The sequence below is a fragment of the Perognathus longimembris genome, chromosome 21 (genome assembly GCF_023159225.1).
Source record: "Perognathus longimembris pacificus isolate PPM17 chromosome 21, ASM2315922v1, whole genome shotgun sequence".
Lineage (NCBI taxonomy): Eukaryota > Metazoa > Chordata > Mammalia > Rodentia > Heteromyidae > Perognathus > Perognathus longimembris.
In genome coordinates this window covers 43852586-43867686 of record NC_063181.1, presented here as the reverse complement: position 1 = coordinate 43867686, position 15101 = coordinate 43852586, and the positions used below count along the sequence as shown (strand labels likewise).

At 38.4% G+C, this 15101-nt stretch overlaps 1 protein-coding gene across 2 annotated transcripts in view; it reads right to left on the bottom strand.

Annotated features, from left to right (window-relative positions):
- Tusc3 (tumor suppressor candidate 3) overlaps window positions 1–15101 on the bottom strand; it is a 127604-nt gene that overhangs the window by 45826 nt on the left and 66677 nt on the right. For both annotated transcript variants that reach the window (XM_048330480.1, XM_048330479.1), the window contains exons 4-6: window positions 12310–12450; window positions 9596–9736; window positions 1176–1265 (exon numbers count right to left, since the gene is read on the bottom strand). In XM_048330480.1, the coding sequence (XP_048186437.1) occupies window positions 1176–1265; window positions 9596–9736; window positions 12310–12450 (372 nt within the window). The remainder of the gene's footprint in view (window positions 1–1175; window positions 1266–9595; window positions 9737–12309; window positions 12451–15101) is intronic.

Here is a 15101-nt window from a genome sequence, read left to right as displayed (position 1 = left end):
GAATTAAACACTGACTCCATATTCTTACCATCTACCAAGATCTGAAAATGTTCCAAAAATGTGAGAGCAGATTGATTTCTAAGTAGTGTGAATAACTATTTATGGTAATATGCAATTAGTCTCTAAAGCATGACAGTTACCAAGGAACTTCAAGGAACAGGGAGATTTAGGCATGAAATGGCACTTCCTTCAAATACGTGCAATAGGAGGTAAGAGGAATAGGATGCAGAGCCCATGAGATAAGGTTGGTTATAAAGTGATTAATACAGTGGTGTGGTAATGTATATGTGAGGGAATTTCCTTATTCTCTCAAGATCAGTAAAGTAGAAAACCTTAAAGCACAGCACATTTTCAAATTATTTTCAATCCCAGAAGCTAATAATAATCTACCTCAGTATTTTTTACCTACCTGAAGGAAACAGAAGACAACTTAAGAGAGGTGAATTAAGAAGGTACTAATGTAAGTTGTACTACGAATTTAAAAATACATCCTTTCTCATTTTAATTTTATGACAAAGATTATTAATAGTCAAAAGCAAGAAACCGCTATGTCTCTTAATGATGTTTTTTAACTATTGAAATAAGTTAAATTTACCACTGATGGGAACCTGAGTATAAACTGTTATTTATTTTTCTCTTGTAGCATTACATATTATGCCATAGCAATTTATAACACTCAAAGAAGGTTTTTTTTTGCTTTTGTTTCTGAGGTTGTAGAAGTTAAACTCAGGGTTTGGGTGCTGTCCCTGAGCTCTACTGCTCAGAGCTACCACTCCTACCACTTTGAGCCACAGCTCCACTTGGATTTTGAATGATTAATTAGAGATAAAAGTCTTAACAGGGACTAGAAATTTCTGCCTGGGCTGGCTTCAAACCACGATCCTCAGATCTCAGCCTCCTGTATAGCTAGAATTACAGGTATGAGCCACCAGTGCCTGGCTGAAAGATAGTTTTTGTATGTACACTTGTTCATGGTAGTAGATAAACTGACTGTGAATGGATCGCTATTAAAACATTCCTTGCTATATCAAGCAATGGACTGGTTTGTGCACGTGTGTATATGTGACAGAGGCAGCAGATGCTATAGACGCTATAGATACTATGAATAGAATCCTTTCTTACTAAGTGCTAAAGATAATTTCATTAGGATATTGATGGTGAGGAACTGCACTTACCACTTGTCCATTGTGTGGGTTCTTATGAGCATACGGAGGTCCACGAATATGATTCCACATCTGTCCAGACGTCATAGCAAAGACTATACACTGAAAACCAGGGCACAATGTTTCAATATGTAAGTCAGAGAACAGCAGGAAAATGCATTTAAAGAAATGATGGGAGTCAGGTGCCTGGAGCTCACACGTGTAGTTCTAGCTACTCGGGAGGGTGAGATCTAAGGATCATGATTCAAAACTAGGCAAGAAAGTCTGTGAGACACTTAGCGCCAATTACTTACAAAAAATGCTGGAAGTGGAGCTGTGGCTCAATTGGTAGAATGCTAGCCCTGAACAAAGAAGCTCAGGGGAAGCGCTCAGGCCAAGCTCAAGCTCCAGGATTGGCGTACACGCACGCATCCACACACATGCACACAAACAAACAAGAACAACAACAATGCACATCACAAAACTTTTAAAAAATAATGTATCATCTCTCTTATTAAGAAATGTTTACGCTGGGTGAACTCCTTTCCCCTGCCATCTCAAATTCCATATATATAAAACTAGAATACCTATCCTGATGAGAAATTCTAATGACTAAATAGGGTAACATATGTGCACTATCTGGCATGGAGACAACCTGATACCATGTGCCTACCTGAGCAGACAACAGCACAGATGACGGCACAGAAAGCTGAGGGTGTGGGCCAGGTGATAGAGCACAGGCCTAGTACACATGAAACTTGTTTAAAACCCAATACTGGGGGCTGGGGATGTGGCATGGTGGTAGAGAGCTCGCCTAGCACGCACCAAGCCAAGCCCTGGGTTCGATTCCTCAGCACCACATACACAGAAAGGGCTGGAAGTGGCGCTGTGGCTCAAGAGGTAGAGTGCTACCCTTGAGCAAAAGGAAGCCAAAAACAGTGCTCAAACCCTGAGTCCACACCCCAGGACTGGCAAAAAAACAACAACACTTTCCCCTGCCAAAACAAAAGACAGAGGAAAATATGATAACTACCTAAATCCTTTAAACTTCATTCTGACAGTACCAAGTACCCCCAGTACCAAGGATCCCCAAAAGCCTACCTGCTTAGGTAATTTATATTCCTGTAAGTACTGAAATGTTTTCTGCAAAGCATGCAACATTTAAGTCAGATGTTTAGAGATGGAAGAAACCATAGAAAGATGTTAACTATCCACCTGATCAGTAAGGAAAAAGTGTGTTTTGAAACTAATCTTCATGATTCAAGGTATTAGTGAGAGGATTATAGAGTGTTTGAAACAAAAGTCACAATTCAGTCTCTATAACTTAACCACGATCCTCAGATCTCAGCCTCCTAAGTAACTAGGATTACAGGTCATCTGAGCTACCATACCTAAATTTTAATTTGTATTTTTGAAATAGTCTTGCTATGCATATAGTAGAGGCTGGTTTGCAACTTACCAAGTAGCACATGCAGGCCACAAGCTCATGATTCTGATGTCTTAGCTACCCAAGTGCTGGGATCAGAGGTGTGCATGAGCACAACTTGCTGTTTCTGGTTTGTGTTTTGGGCAACAAGGCAGCTTGTGGATCCAACCAATGACAAAGAAATGAGAGAGGCATATAAAGGGGAAAAGGAAGCTGGTAATAAAGTTTGAACTTAGTTTTTCAGTAGACTGACTATGTGCTTTCAAAACACTTGTTTAAAAAATGTTCCTTGATAAGAGTTGTAAGAGATAATTTCAAGGGAAAAAAGTCAACCAACTTGGCAATTGACAATAAACTAGGAAATGGATGATTACTCCAGCACAATAGTTAGGATACAAAGAAGGCCTGTGAGGGAATTGTGAAGGAACTCGGTAAGTGGGTTCAAAAATAGCCTGCATAGAACTGTGGTACATAACAGAGTTGGAAAGAATGCTATTCTGACAGAAGACAGGCACAACTGAGAACTGGAGGGCTCACACCTGTAATCCTAGCTACTCAGGAGGCTATGATCTGAGGGTCAAGATTCAAAGCCAGCCCAGGCAGAAAAGTCCGTAAGACTCTTGTCTCCAACCAACTACCCAGAAAAGCCCACGTGGTTCTGTGGCTCAAGTAGTAGAACACTAGCCTTGAGCAAAAGAAGCTCAAGCCTAGGCCCTAAGTTCAAGCCCCAGGACTGGCAAAATAAGAAAAAGACATGCACAGAGGACATGGTGGACAGCAGCTGTCAACGCTGAAGAACGATCCCACACAGCAACCTGAGAGATCTCCATTCCAGTAGGGTAGACAGGGCATACACGTGGGTACTAAAATATCCAGTATATCAAAATACTTCAAGACTGGTGTCTGTAACGGAGAACTTTCCACAACCTCAAGATCTGTGACTGGCATGCTCTCTGCACCAGGAAGCCTATCACAGAATCAAAGAGATACATTCAAGCTACAATCCTTGGGTTTCAGGACTACTTACTCTCAGCACATAGAGGTTTGGGGCAAGTATATTACTCTGAGCTTCAATTTCCCTAATATAATATAAAATCCATCCTTTTATAGCTACTGGATTTTAAGCAATTGGTTAATTTAAAAACTAAATACAAATACTCACATAGTAGTCAATTGGAAGAGTAATATACTTTTAATATCATGACATATAATATACACTTAATATCATTTATTGTTAAGCCAGTTTTTTCAAAACTTTTAAATAGGAACAGAAGTATGAGTGGCAAAAAAATGACTATAACATTTTTCGTTTGTAAAACTAAACAAAGAAAGAAAAAATACCACCACCAAAACAAAACAAAAAAAAATGGACTATTAGTAAATTACTATTAAAAAAAAGAAAAACCAGGCCTGGGACCTGAAATCGGGATTTTTGTTTGTTTTGTTTCTTTTTTTTCCCCTGCCTGTTGATTATAAAATGCCCTGGTAGATTTGCATGTAGAAATAACATTAGCAGTTACATCGTTATCAATCTAAGCTTAGGGACATCTGACTTCAACAGAAAGTACATAAAGCCTTAAATAACACGAGATCTCCAAGGAAGTAAATACAGACAGAAAAGAAACTGCATCATTCCAAGGAAAAAGGTATGTGTACAGAAATAGATTCAAAAGAGATAAGAAAGCAACCAAAGAAGACAATGTCAAGAGTGTGGCAAATTAGAAGGCAAATGAAGAATGATGCGAAAAGAGATCAGTTGTGTAAATATCCAGGAGGAATCAGTTGATTTAGAATTAACACTCGATTCAGTTTCCTTGAAAATCGTTGGGCCCTGGACAAAAGCGTTCTCAGTGAAATAGCAGAGCTTTAGGAGAAAAGAATCAGAGAAGAAGACAACTACTTTAAGGAGCTATGCCATGATGGTGATCGAATAAATAAGAAAACTACTGTTACATTCTTTCAGGACAAGGGAATGTTTCTATTGCTAATAATAGTGTTCAGTAGCTACAGTTTCAAGAGTAAATGTTATGGTAACATTGAAACAGGGGAGAAGTGTTGGAGCATTAGTACTGAATAAGTGAGAAGGGATAAAATAATCTCGTATACAAGTGAGGGTATTAATCTTAGATGAAAGTAGAAACCATTCAAATAATACAGAAATGGTGGGACAAAGGGTGATCTAATTCAGCAGTAATACTCACTAGACAAGAGGTTGAAAATTAACTCTCCAACTTGTATGGGAGTGGGGTTGGGAGGGAAAACACTGGGAGAAAAGAAGGGAAGAAGTGACACTGTTTAAAAAGAAATGTTCTCATTATCTTACTTATGTAACTGCAACCCTTCTGTATATTACCTTTACAATAACAGTAAAAAATTACAAAAATAACAAGGATAAGACAGCAGTCCACAAAACCCAAGAGATTCATGTTTCAAATGCAGTTGTGGGTGAAAGTCTGTGAATCCACAAAGGCTTCAACTATGCATGATAGATCACACATTTTTGAAGTATCTGAAATTTTGTCCAGGAGACAAACACAGATATTTCTGATCAGAAGATTACTATAGTACAACAATTAAAACTCAATATTTCAAAATATTTCCTGTGTATCAAGAAGGAGCTTTATGAGTCTCAAATTGCAGTGTGTCTGTGTGTGTGTTTCCTTGCACTCACGCATACCACTCCTAAAGCTAAAACAAACGTCTCTTTGAAGACATTTTGGTGTCTAGATTACATTTTCCTTAAGCCTCACAGTAGTAGCTTCATTGTTGTAACAATGGTTTTCCATCTTGGAAAATCAATATTTCTAAGTACATGTTAAGTAAAATATCAGTAGCTATTGTTGCCCAAATCTGGCTTCCCCATCCTCAGCCCTCAGATAAGGTCCCGAGAAGTCGGGTGATGGTGGTGCACACCTGTGATCCTAGCTACTCAGGAAACTGAGATCTGAGGATCAAGGTTCAAAGTCAGCCCAGGCAGGAAAGTACGTGAGACTCTTATTTCCAATTAGCCACCAGAAAACCGGAAGTGGCACTGTGGTTCAAGTGGTAGAGAGAGCACTGCCCTAGAGCTGAAGAGCTCAGGGACAGCGCCCAGGCCCAGAGTTCAAGCCCCATGACCAACAAAACGGGGGTGGGGGGGAAGGAGAAGGTCCTTGTGGGCAGGGCTCATGCCCTTCTCCTTTTATTGTGTCTTACTTTTTACATCTCCATGCGGTTCTCCATAGCTTGGAGTGCACGTGATGTTTGTAAACTATCACCTAATTGTTCTAAAATTCATCAATATGTAATCATATAAGTGGAGATTTCTAAGAAAAAAAATATAAAGAACAGTGAATATAAGCACCTTATTTAAAAATTTCCTTAAACCTAATTGTAGATATCCATTAAACTTATAGTCATTCAACAAATACTTAGCTGTTTCTACCCAACAAACAAAATTCCAAACACTAGGGGAGCACACACAAAAACTTGCAAGGAATCTCCTCCTCATGGTAGAAAGCTTGTATTTACTTCTAGTATATAACAGGTTAGCATTCTACAAACCCTGAACAGAAGACAATACCACCTGGTATCTTCGTCATTGCTAGGTTTCCCCAGTCCACTGGTAAACTGAGCATGCTACTGGCCTGGAGATGCCCCCCTTCTCGAAGCATCTTTTTCCTATTCTTGTTTTATTTTTATTTATTTATTTTTTTTGGCCAGTCCTGGGGCTTGAACTCAGGGCCTGAGCACTGTCCCTGGCTTCTTCTTGCTCAAGGCTAGCACTCTGCCACCTGAGCCACAGCGCCACTTCTGGCCATTTTCTGTATATGTGGTGCTGGGGAATCGAACCCAGGGCCTCATGTATATGAGGCAGGCACTCTTGCCACTAGGCCATATCCCCAGCCCCCTATTCTTGTTTTAAATGAGCACCTCAGTTCCTACTTCTCACCAGAAGGCAGGTAGGTTTCATGTCTACTGCAATCACAATTATGCTTCAAACAGTAGGCTCACATGAGAAAAAAAAAAATTAGTTTGGTGAAATGGTCTCACACTTTTTTCTAAAAAAGAAAATTAAAAAATAACATAAAAGAGGAGTGGGGGAGATCAGAAGAAAGACTGAAGGAGGGAGGGAAAGGAGATGGGAAAAAGAGTGCATCTTAGGCAACAACTCTAAATAATCTTTGGATAATGACCAAAAACTCAGGGGGAAAAAACACTGAACTCAATTATTTTTATTATTTGTTGCTCATAGATCTTGAGTTTTCCATACAGATAATTATATCAAAGGCAGGTCATATCATAGGTTAAGAATAACACAGGCTTCTTCCTTAACAATTTTTATTCCCTATACTTTTTTCTAATCTAATACTTTAATTCTATGGGATGAAGAATAGGAAGAAATAATAGGGATCATGCTGCTATCACTAATACAATATCTTGTAGGGATTTTAACATATACCTTAAGTAAGTGAAACCATTCACTTAACTTTGTTTTTTGCTAAACTTCATAAAACTTTAAGAATCATGATGAAGGATAAGCTAATTAAATTACCTCCAAGCAAATCACATTTCTCTTCTACACAACGAATGCACTGACTTACAATTACTTTGTGTTTTCCCTAATGGTTGTCCTTTCCTACAATCCAACACTTGGCATGGCACATGGTTCTGAATTTACCCGACAATGATTTTTTTAGGGTTTCTGTTCCTGTAGTCCTAAGACTGGCTACAGGCCGTGGGACTCTTAGCCCCATCTTTGACAACTGTGGGCAGAGGGGAGGCTGGCTACATCCACTTATCCAACCGCTGCTACTTCAGGGTTGCTGGGCACTCACTCTGGTGCAACTAAATAAAGTAGCAAGGATCTGAAACAAAGTAATCTTGAAGAACTGCCCCGTGCTTGAGCTTTACCAAACCCTCAACTCCCCTTCAGTCAGAGTGTATCTCCTAGAAAAGTGTTTGCATGACTTCCAAGTTTCAAGCTGCACTAAATTCAGGACAAGGAGAATGAACTGCCAGCCCACAGCTAGTTAAATACCATTTTGAACTGACTTGTCTAAATCTATGTTGTCATACAAATATATACACACACTCATGGATTCACTAACTCAGTATTATAATTTTCTTCCTTACTGTTTGTGTCTTTCAAAATCATTGAAAATAAAAAAGTGTCACCTATCTTTCAGAAGAGTTATAAAGTGAAAAAGAAAAATAACATCTGGAATTTTTTTTTCATTGTCAGTCTGTATAATATAAATATAAATGACATATGCACATAAAGCACTTAATGTTTTAATTAATATATACAGCTGCCATACAGTCTGAATACATTTATTCATATGAATATATCTCATTGTTAGCTAAATTAAAAAAATAGTATGATCTTAAGTCATTTAGAAGAAAAATATTTCTGGAGAACTAAAATAGATTATGTTTAGCTGGGTTCTTGCAAAATCTGAAGTCTTTCATAGGCTCAAATTACCCCCTTTCAGTCAACTGCTCATTGCTACTAGAGTGACTTTTACACATAAATTTAATGATGCTTTATTTTTTCATGAATATTTTGATGACTTCCTTGTGACGGTGGGATAAAAGCGATGTATCTTGCACTGCTGACAAGAGTCCATCTCTTCTCTCTGGTATCATTACACACCCCTTTCTTGGCTGTAACAAGTACAGAACTTCACCAGCTCTTTCCAAATTTGCTGTGGTTACACTCTGGGATGCCTATCATGTCTGCCTGGGCTCTTTCTTCTCCATTCCTAGAGTGCTCCCTGCTTTCCTCCATCTCAGCCTGTACCTTACACCTATTTGTCTATTGGTGAATTTGTACAACCTCAAGGAATTCAATACATATCCTCAGAACCTAACAAACACCAGGTGCACAGTAGACACAAGAAGTAATTGGTGAAAAAAAATACTATATATATGAGTACATTTCTAAATCTCTAGTTTGAAAATTATTCTATGAACGACTAGCTCTTTTAGTTCTTAATATTTCTCTATGTATGCATCATACATTTATTTACCATTTGTAATGTGCCAAGAGATGAAGGACATTACTCTTTTTAAAACTATTTGTTGTTGCTGTTCTTTTTTTTTGGCCAGTCCTGGGGCGTGGACTCAGGGCCTGAGCACTGTCCCTGGCTTCTTTTTGCTCAAGGCTAGCACTCTGCCACTTGAGCCACAGCGCCACTTCTGACCATTTTCTGTATATGTGGTGCTGGGGAATCGAACCCAGGGCCTCATGTATACGAGGCAGGCACTCTTGCCACTAGGCCACATCCCCAGCCCCTGTTGTTGCTGTTCTTGTTTGTGCCAGTCTTTGTGCTTGAACTCTGGGTCTTGGCACCATCCTCAAGCTCCCTTTGCTCAAGGCCAGCACTCTACCACTTGAGCCACAGCACCACTTCCAGCTTTTTCTGTGATTAACTGGAGATAAGAGTCTCACCAACTTCCCTGCCCAAGCTGGCTTTGAACCGCAATGCTCCAGTCTCAGCTTCCAGAGCAGCTAGGATTACAGATGTGAGCCACTGGTGCTGGTGTGACTGTTTTTTGTTTTTTGTTTTTTTTTGGGGGGAGGGGGGTCTGGGGGAATGCTGATCCTGGGGCTTGAACTCAGGGCCTGAGTGCTATCCCCTCAGCTTGTTTGTGCAAAGCTAGCTCTCTTGGGACACACCTCCACGTCTAGCTTATGGGGGACAGTTTTTTGAGTCTCTCAGACCTTCCTGCCTGGGCTGGCTTCAAACTGCAACCCTCGGCCTCCTGAGTAGCTAAAGATTCAGGCATGAGCCACCAGCACCCAGCTCCTGTTTCTAAATATATTCAACGGAAGTGTACTCACCATTTGTAATGTGCCAGGAGCTGAAGGATATTATATTTTAGTAGTGAAATGAAGGAAGATGGCAGCCCAGTTATGAAAAGTTGATTCCTATCATTTAGACTGATTTCTCCTATGATAATAATCTGGCTCCTTTTGTTAATAGCAGCAGTAAAGCTTCCACCATAATGCAAAGAAAGCAAAGAGGACAAGTAGGTAACATACCAGTGACACCATGGCCCACCCTGTCTTGTTATAGATGAACTCCAAGTTGTTTCTTCTTAAGTAGAGTAAGCCACCAACCAGTGACACCAACAGGGCCAAAGCGATGGTCCCAGAGTAGTTGGGTGGTCTGAAAACCCGAATCTGCAAAAATGCAATGGAAACTTACATAATACAGACCAGTACTTCCCCCCCTTCTCTGTCTGTAGGCTAGTAGGCGAGTTTGAACCCAGAGCCTTGCGTTTTCACTTGGCTGGCTCGCTCCTTTGAGGCAGATGCCTGCAGCTTAGCTAAGTGGAGATGGACTCTCATGGGCGTTTCCGGGCAGGCTGGCTTTGAGCTGTATGTAATACCTGCTCAGAGCCTCCCGCACAGCTAGGACTACAGACAGACACTGGTGGTCCAGCTTCGTTTTCTTCCTTTCGACCATGTTCTCTAACTGCCCATCTTCAGAACAGAAAATTCAGAGACATATCACGCCACTTTGACACATGGCATTGACACCTTTTTATTTTCTATTAAGTCAAAATAAAAACACAGTGACTGGGTGGAAGTCCTTCTCTTCGTTTTAGAAGAATACACTTAAGCGCATGCAAATCTCACACATATAACAACATGAAAGGACTCTATTTTATGTTTCCATGAATCCAGTTGACAGACATAACTGTTGCTTCTACCTTATGACTAGTATGATGTATGATTTCTTTTCTCTTGCATAGGTAGCTAGCAGTGGAAGGCGAGGTCATATAAAAATTATGTTTAGTAGTTTCAGGAATTATCAGACTGTTTTCAAAGTAGTTTTATCATTTCACTTCCTCCAACAGTACAAGAGGGATCCAATTTCTCCACTTTCCTGACAGTCCTTGTTAGCTAATCGATTCTAGCCATTATACTAGGTGGGAAGTGCTATCCCATTATGGTTTTGATGTTTCCCTATTGACTGAAAAGCCCTAAACATTTCTCTATGTGCTTACTGGGCATTTGTATATTTCCTTGAGAAAAGTTCATTTAGATACATTTTCAACTATGTTTTCTCTTTTTATTATTTAATTCTAGAGCCGCATATACATAAATTTCATCACAAAAATGACATCAATATTTCCATTTTGTGCGCTGTTTATTCACTTTCCTGCATTTCTCTCTTTAAAATAAAAAGACTATTTTTCAGAAGTTGATAAGATTAGTACAGTCATGATTTCTACACTATGTAGAGATATTGGTTCCCATAACATTTTTCAGTAAAATGAATGAAAATTCCTTAAAGACATGACATACTGAACGCTGTACATCTAGCTAGGCAGACACAAACATTAGAATAAATAAAAACAGTATTTAGAGAAAAATAAGGGAGGCACAGATTAAGAACCAGGAGCATAAAGAGGGGCCCAATGATTAAATGTAGGGCAATTCCAGCACCAAATTACTTAAGAATGGTTACAGAATTCACATGGGAACAGTGTATTTTGTATTCTTTTATGAATTGGCCAAGACAAACCAAGTTAGTTATTCTCACAGGTCCTAGACACATGAGGCACTACACACACCCAGGGTGACACGAGAGATACCAGAGTGTCTGGGGGCAGAAGTCAGGAGCCAGGAGAAAGTTAAACTATAGCCTGTATTGGCGTTTATACCATCAGTTCAGGACAAACAGTTTAAGACTGACTACTCCACATAACTGTAAGGGATTTCAAGGGATAGAGGTGGCTTCTAACTGCCTGGTACCTAGCCTGGGATGATTAAGAAAGAGGACTATTCTCTCTTAAGGGTATATAGGAACATGGAATAGTTTTCTCCTAACAACATGTTCCTGAGCAGGTCATGTTATAGCTGTAATTACTTAGGTCTATGTCAGGCACACTCTTATAAGCTAGAATGTTGTGGGCTTGTTTTTTGTTTTTTGGGGGTGGTATTGTTATTTAGTTTTGTGTGTGTGTGTGTGTGTGTGTGTGTATTTTGTGTTGTTTTTGATGATGGTGATGGTATGACAAATATTTGTACTTGAGGTATTACATAAGCTTGCGCAGTTGGTGCTCTAGCATTTCAACCTGGCCTCCAGTCCTGCTTTTTGCTAGTTATTCTGGAGATAAGCCTCATTTAATTTTCTGCCCTACACAAGTATAACCTAGCTAAGAATTTGAAACCCATAATTGTTGTATCCATTCAATTCCTCGAAGAGAACTTGTGAAGTCAGATTACATGAAACAGAGACAAGACACACTAAATTAGGAGCATTATACTAACAGTTTCCAGAGCAGCACATGTACATATTTTCCCCCATGGCTCTAAATCCTTTATTTTAATTCCATTGAAAAAAGAATCTGATTTTAGTATCTTGCATTTAAGCAACTTTGTTAATTACTAACGACACTGAACATCTTAATATATTTTATGTCCCCTGAAATTACTTTTTTGTCTAGCACATTTTTTTAATGTCACTGAATCACCATTCAACCAACTATCTGAATTAACCTGGTTACTCAAAACTGAATCAGCCATAGCTATCAGAACAGAGATGTAGCTCATGGTAGAACATTTGTTTAGCGTGCAAAGTTCTACATTCAATGTCTGCACCACAAAGCAAAAACACACTAAAAGAACAATCGTGCTTCCTATGCAAGGAGAAATAACCATACAGAAAAAAATTAAGTCCTCTAGGCTTATTACAATACACTATAAGCCAAGGTAATCAAGATATATCATGAAAAAAAGCATACATGAACGTCCGTTCTGTCAGCAATCCACTTTGCTAGCTGCTCAGCTGCAAATCCAATTCTTTGAAGGTCAAAAGTATCAGCTCTCTTGGGTCTGCCTTTTGAAGGGAAATGCATGAATGTAGGAGCAGAGTTCATGTTGAGCTGGAAAACATGAGATAAAAAATACTATAATACCTAATACTCTTCATCATTTATTTAAAATTTTATAATTTTGCATGGATTTTGAAAAGATTACATCACAAACATTTAAATCGCTATTTAACTGCCGAATCTGTGTTTAATCATCAGTGCACTATTGGATGAAGGAGCACAAGTGAGTGTGCCTGTTCTCTGGGTTCTCTCAGGTAACATTAATGATCCATCTTCTGCGCTGCATCCCTCCATGTTGAACATCGTTTTTAGTGCCTTTGTAGATGTTTGTAATTTAGGTAAAAGAAAAAGGAAAAAAAGCAGAACTGCTGTAATTTGGGAGTACATGGACTACTGGACTCCTTGAGAAGTGACTGGCATTTGAAAAAATGAGCATATCATGGAATTAGTTGCAAATTCATTACACAAAGACTGAATTTTCTAGTAAACTTTTTAATGCCTTCCCTTTGAAACCAGTGATTATGCTCTATAGAAATTGAAGTACCAGAAACTACAGGCAAAATCCCCAGTACAGTATTTTCTGCTCAACTTTTCTATTGATTCAATATTCTTAAATTGGTTTTTGCAGAAATATTTCCTATAGGTAATTTCCATTCAAAAAGCATGCTAAATAGAAAACAAATAAATAGTTAATAAACAATATGATCTCTAAGAACATATGTAAGGTTAATTTGCATTACAGAGCAAGCTGCAAGTATGCAGATATGCATAACTGATATGTGTATGTACACATAAGCACACATATACATGTATATAAATGTCTGATGCCTAGAAATTATTTTTTAAAAAATGTAAAGGTCAAGTGATTTGTGCCCTTGACTTGCAATATAATTTTTAAAGTAGAATAAAAATCAAACCAAATAAACTGTATTGCATAACAGCCATTACCAAAGTTAGGATATACCTGTAAAAACATAGCTACCTATAATAACCAAGTTTACAGCTCCTGTCACACAGATACACTCTCACCATAACTGTATATTTACAAGATAGCTCCAAATCAATGTTTAGCTTTCAAAGAGAGTACCACCGAAGAGCTGAATTCTCAAAGGAATTCTATTTGTATCAAATATTGTTCAAAATACAATCAGATTTTCATTATTTACATTGATTTTACCCACATTGGTACTCCGGTATTAAAGAAAAATAGTTTGTACTCCATGCTCACTACAATTTCAGTGTTCACCTGCTCTAAAGCTCATGTACAAGATTAACTACTATCACAGGAGTAAGAGATGCCAACTCTGTGTGATGACAGGCCATAAAAGAGTCACAGGCATGGGTGAGGGATTGCCATGGCTAAAGCCAGTGTTCCCCTTCTTGCCTGTCTGTCTCCTGCTTCCTCCCTTTTTCCCATGAGACCACACAGAGGCCCTCTCCAGATTCTAGACCCTCCATAAGAGACTCCGAATCCTCCAGAAGTGAGAGTTTACTTATTCCTTCATTACAACTATCCAATCCTATGCATTTTGTTACTGTAACACAGACTAAGACAATATTGAAGCAAATATTTTTCCCAAAGAGACACTAAGAGATTACTTTTTTGTCCTATTTGTTTTCTTGCTCTTCATTTCTTTACCTCAACTTTACATTATTTTCTACAAACTTTAGGTTTAATCAATGCAAAAGTAAGATAGAATCAGGAAATTAAAGCCTGCATTCCAATATTGTTGCTTATGTTGTACTGCTATAATAATTATTTCATAAGCATTTACACATCGGACATAGAGGTAAACAGGTACATATATTAACATCTAATTTTAATAATCTAAATAGTCCTATGAGAAAGGCACTAATACTTTCTCACAGAAGAAATAGAGATTTAACAAGCCCATTTAATTTACAAAGATCACACAGCTATAAAACAGGTAAGGCGACAGCGTAGCATCTGGTCTCTTAACTCTAACTTTATCTTGGATAAATTATATTTTTAATAAATATTTTTATAACAATTTTGAACAGGTTTACTCTGACTGTATTATCAAAGTTTCCTACACTTGACAAACATGCTAGATGGTGCAACATCACACACATAGTAAACAGTATATAACATATAATGTCACATACCCACATTCATACACATATATATCTCTGGACATCAGAGCTCTACTTTTTATGCCTTTTTCCCAAAGTAAGCCTGCCCGTTATAGAAACTCAAATATTAACATTACTGAACAAAGTTACCACTTCCTTTCTCCCCTGTGCTTACCCCACTATAGAATTTGTTCATTTACATTTCTCTCATGATACACAACATGTTTTGGTCAACCTGTAAATGTAAGATTACAAGAGGTTTCTGCATTATTTCCTAAATCACAACAATCAGAAATCTGTATGAAAGCTTACCATTCTACACTTTTGGAGTTTAAAAAAAAGTCACATAATTCAAAGACTTTTTAATTACAATGTCCTAACTCCCCCAAGGCTGTATAAACAGGGCACAACACAGATCCGTTCTCTATTCCAGAAGTCCTTCCAACACACCATTCTCATTAGCTCGCTGGCCTCACATCGGACCCCTGGCCTCAGCCATTCCCATGGGAATCGGATATCATTTACTTTCCCAGCAAGTCCCCCAACAAGCTAGGAATTAAATTTATTGCATTTTTTATTAATTCTATCTTCAGATATCACATTATTGC